General features: G+C 60.4%; 1 protein-coding gene across 1 annotated transcript; it reads right to left on the reverse strand.

Moving 5' to 3' along the window:
• Positions 1 to 721: 721 nt before the first annotated feature.
• On the reverse strand, positions 722 to 4,069 carry CRYAA (crystallin alpha A). The gene is made up of 3 exons (XM_053564972.1): positions 3,793 to 4,069; positions 2,470 to 2,592; positions 722 to 1,300 (listed from the first exon to the last, which is right to left on the reverse strand). Exons 1-3 carry the CDS (start codon positions 3,979 to 3,981, stop codon positions 1,091 to 1,093), a joined length of 522 nt encoding a protein of 173 aa, XP_053420947.1. The 5' UTR covers positions 3,982 to 4,069; the 3' UTR covers positions 722 to 1,090.
• Between the last annotated feature and the right edge of the window lie 620 nt (positions 4,070 to 4,689).

The raw sequence follows: 4,689 nt of genomic DNA on the forward strand, positions 1-4,689 counted from the left end.
GGTGTGTGTGGTATATAGTGTGTGGTGTGGGTGGTGTATGGTGTGTGGTCTGTGTGGTGTATGGTGTGTGGTGTAGTGTGGTTTGTGTGGTGTGGTGTGTGGTCTGTGTGGTGTACACTGTGTGGTATATGCTGTGTGGTGTATGTGGTGTATGGTGTGTGGTGTGGGTGGTATATAGTGTGTGGTGTGGTTTGTGTGGTGAATGGTGAGAGGCTGGGTCAGCCAGGGCCCCCATTTCCCGCCGTGCCTCCCTGCCCCACGCCCTCGGAAGTTCTCTGTCCCTTCAGGCGTTTCATGGGAAATGCTCTCCTTCCTGCCAAGCCACGCCAGACACTGGGGTGCGCGTCAGACACCGGGGTGCACTTCAGCCTGGGCGGGCCCTGGTTAGCCAGAGGTGGCTGGGGTGACGCTGGTCAGGAGGCCCCCTTTCCCCCTCCCAGGGCCACCCCGCGCCCCCCACGCTCTAGACCCCTGGTGGAGATGCACAACCGGACAGCGAGTTGCTTGTGTCACCTGCTCTTTATTGACTGCCATGGGCTGCACACTCGTGGGTGACTGGACATCACCGAGAGTGGCACTACACAGAGGAAGGTGGAGGAAGACGGTCTGAGAGAAGTGGGCTGCCGAGAGCCCAGGCACACAGCAGCCTCGCCGGGCCAGGAGACCTCGTGGCACCCTGGGCAGCGTGGGCAGGGCCCAGGGAAAACAGAAGCTGCCCTGGGTGTCAGGATGTGTCTGGCCGGACCTGGAAACTGGAAGCCCTCAGGAGCACTTGGTCAGGGGTCCCCTCGGGTATTGAGCACCCTCCACCCCTGGGCCTCTCAGCAAAGCAAGGCCGCCTATGCCTGGAAGGACCAGGTGCTTGCGAGGGAAGTGTGAGGTGCAGGCACTTCCACAGTCTGGCTGGTGTTGGGGTCTGGGACTCCCTGAGGCCCCAAGCTCTCCTGGCCACTCTCTCAAACCCTCATTCCATCTAAGGAGATGGAAAGGAAACGGAAAGGGGAAGCAGGGGGAGACACACACCACGCCTTTCTGTGGCCCCTGCTGGATGGGTCAGCGCTGCAGGGGGTGCAGCCAGGCCGGAGCCTGCTTAGGACGAGGGCGCAGAGCTGGGCTTCTCCTCCCGTGACACGGGGATGGCTCGCTCGCTGTGGCCGGCATCCAGGCCAGACTGGACCTTGGGGCCAGAGAACGTCAGCATGCCGTCTGCGGACACGGAGCAGGACAGGGCCGACTGGTCCACGTTGGAAGGCAGGCGGTAGCGGCGGTGGAACTCACGAGAAATGTAGCCGTGGTCGTCCTGGGGAGGGGCCAGGAAGAGGCACAATGAGAGGTCCACTTGTCCACGGGTGTCTCCAAGGCTGGGTGGGACCCTGCCTGGGACTCACGGATTTGCACACATGCTCTCCAGAGCCCAGGATCTCAGCCTGGCCTCGATGTCTGTTAAAGAAAAGCCACCCAGGGGCCACCACTGCCACGAAGCTGGTCCTTCACCCTCCCTGGTTCCATTTCAGAGCCCAAAGAATCCTCCCCCTGCCGGGCACTTGTCAGGTTTTCCCTTCCTGGGACCCGCAAGGTCTCTACCGTGCAACCCACCCGGTTGGCAAAACCCTACCACAAGATGTCCCAAGGCACATGCTCAGCTCCCTGGGCCCACCTCTCCTCTCCTGGGTGCAAACCAAGAGCTGAGTGCTCTGGAAGGATTTCCTGGGCTGTGCTGGCTAAAACAACCAGTGGAGTTTGACTCAGCCCACAGGAGGAGAGACAACAGACCGGGGTCTGGGTTTCACTCCCACCTTCCTCAGCCACTCAAAGAAGACCTTGGCCGGGAGAAACGACGACCTGGGCTAATGTCCATACCCCAACCCCTCTCCGTCTCCATTGGTTCTTCCTGTGCTAGAAGCAGATCACGGGGCTCTATACCCAGCTCCCTCAACACCGCGGAGACTAGAGAGAGCCGTGAGGCAGGGGTGACTGCCACACTGCCCCGCGCCGCCCATGGGATCTGGGGCAGGCCAGGGCCCTCCTCTTGCCTCTGCTCTGCCCCTTGGGGTGATGGAGGCACTGGTCCCAAAGGGCTACTGAGAGGTGACTGGGTCATGCACATCAAGTGCTCCAACACCAGTAAATGCAGCCAGTCGCCACGGGGTGGCCTTCCAAGGTTAGATTTCATGTGAAAACGTGTTCACTTGGGGTCACCACCTGAGTGTTCTTCAAGCACTGGGGTCCTCTTCAAGCCCGCCCTGTCACCCTGTTGATCTAGATAGAGCTGGTGACAGCTGGGTCCAGCACCTCAGTTGGGCACCCTAATCCAGGTCTCTGAGCCGCTCTCAGGCCACCGCCAGCCCTGCTCCCAGGTCACTCGAGAGGCCTGCTGCGCCTGGGCTGATGCGGCTCCTCCCACTGGGAGAAACTGGGCCAGTTTGGGGGCCCCAAGAGTCCCTGCACCCATGCAGTCGCTGAGCTCACCTGCCTCTCGTTGTGTTTGCCGTGAATCTCCACGAAGTCCTCCTGCACCTTCACTGTGAGGTCTTCTGGGGAGAAGTGCTTCACGTCAAGGAAGATGACGAACTTGTCCCGGTCAGATCGGACCTGAAACCCAAACACCTTGTGTGGAGCTGCCCACAGGGCCACAGCTCAGAGAGGGAGCAGCTGCCCACAGGGCCACAGCTCAGACAGGGAGCAGGGGTCTGCCAACCTCTTCCTTCCCCTGCCAAGTGGGCAGTCCCGGGGCCTGTCACTTGGGTGCACGGGCACTGCCCTGGCCTGTCCCCACACTCCCTGCCCCCAGTGAGGAGCTCACGGACTGCTCGCTGGTTGGCTGGTTGTTGGGTTATGGTCAGGTGGTTGGCCACAGATTGCCTGGCTCAAGATGGGCTGGCTGGCTACATAGTTGGGGCCTGGTTATGGGCTGACTGGTGGGTTGACTCAACTTTGAACTAAGGTCACTGCCCTCAGCAACCCCTGCCTCCACAGCAGCCCAGAGCCCGAATTTGGTCTTTTGTCTTTTTAGTGCAGGATACAGACTCCTTCCAGGACAGCCCGCATAGTGTGGAGTCCCTGCCTACACCCAACACACTCCATTCCCGCTTCCCCTCTCACTCCATAGGTGCACTTTGCTGCCTAAAGCTGAATGCTCCTATACCAGCTTGGAGGGGCCCTGCTTTTCAAGTGGTGGGTGGGATTTGCACCTCCAGGACCATGGACCCTGAGTCCATCACACTCAGGGAGAAGACGCAGGCAATCTTGTTTGGCCTCAGTGGGGCCACTTGGGTGAACTTGGTAAAAGCCCCCCATCTCTAGGGCTTTGCAGGCTGCACGGGCTGAGCTGGCTGGAGGCTATGCTGGGAAAGCTGCCCTCTCTGACCTCAGGGAGGCAGCCCCCACCCACACCCAGGCTCCTGGACTCAGGAGGGAAAGTGCAGAGAACAGCCAAACCCAGAAAGCTCGAGTTTGCCATCAAACTTGCCTTGCCGGGGTTGCTCTTGGGGTTTCCAGCATGTGGCTGGTTCATTACAAACCACATACGGGTCATGAGCTGATGGAGGAAAAGACAAGGGTGGGCTCGGGCAGGCTCCTCTCCAGGCCCTTCCCCATGTGTGGGATGCTATGCCTGATGACCATGCGGCCGCACAGCTGGGGTGCACATGCTCCCACCCAGCCTCTGCATGGTGATGGGGGTGTGGGAAAGGGACTCTGGGACCATGGCCACCTGCTCCACTGAAACACCCTCAGCTGTCCCTAATTCTCCTCCTGCCCAGCAAGGAGAAGCCAGCACAGGCCGCGCCTTACCTCGGAGACGCCAGAGTCCAGCACGGTGCGGAAGAGGGATTGGCGGTAGTAGGGGCTGATGGTGGACGACAGGAATGGCAGCAGGTCGTACTCAAAGAGGCCCTCACCGAAAAACTGATCGAATAGCCGGCTGGGGTAGAAGGGGCCCAGCGGACGCTTGAACCACGGGTGCTGGATGGTGACGTCCATGTTCAGCTTTGGCACTGCAGGGACCTGGAGGCTGGAGAGGAGTCGGCAGGGGCCTCTGGGCAGTGCAGTGGGGAGCCAGGGCCGAGCCCTCCCTATATACGCCCTGGCAGAATGGAGGTATTAAGGGATTTCTCTGGAAAGGCCTGAGCTCATGAGGAAGGCTGCCCAGTCAGCAAAAACGCGGTTGGGCCGGGCGCTGCCCCCAGCCCTGGGAGGCCCTGCGCTGACAGTCACAGAGGCCTGGCACCTGGGGCTGCCAGCAGACAGTCCTCCCAAGGAGGAGCTCTGTCTCCCACGCTGGGCTTGGGGGACAGTGGCCCTTCTCATCTCCCACATTTTGGGCCAGAGCGCTGCGTGCTGTACATGGTGCCCTCCCCCCACCTTGTCCTGCATGGTCCCCACCGCTGCCTTGGGGAAGGCGCTCATATACCACTGCTTCACATGGGAAGGAGCTGAGGCGCAGAGCTTACACGGGTAGTCCCGCACATCTCACAGCTCCGAGGTGAGAGTGCCTTGGTTTTCCAAAACAGGATTACCTCTATCACTTCTCACTGATTATGCAAATTATACTCATGACATTATCAGGGAAGACAGAAATGACAGAGAAGAAACTCAAAGTTCATCGCTGGGCAGCAGGGGCCTATTCCTGCTTGCCCCCCAGGGTCGGTGTGCCCCGGGCAGGGCTGGAGGCTGGCTCCCTCTGTGCAG

Source organism: Nycticebus coucang, chromosome 16 (genome assembly GCF_027406575.1).
Source record: "Nycticebus coucang isolate mNycCou1 chromosome 16, mNycCou1.pri, whole genome shotgun sequence".
NCBI classification, from domain to species: Eukaryota; Metazoa; Chordata; class Mammalia; order Primates; family Lorisidae; genus Nycticebus; species Nycticebus coucang.

Coding starts and splice junctions, on each gene's coding strand:
- CRYAA (XM_053564972.1), bottom strand. CDS start 3,981: ATGGACGTCACCATCCAGCACCCGTGGTTCAAGCGTCCGCTGGGCCCC. Junction 2,593..3,792: donor TGGACTCTGGCGTCTCCGAG/GTAAGGCGCGGC, acceptor TTTGGGTTTCAG/GTCCGATCTGACCGGGACAA. Junction 1,301..2,469: donor GCAAACACAACGAGAGGCAG/GTGAGCTCAGCG, acceptor GCCCCTCCCCAG/GACGACCACGGCTACATTTC.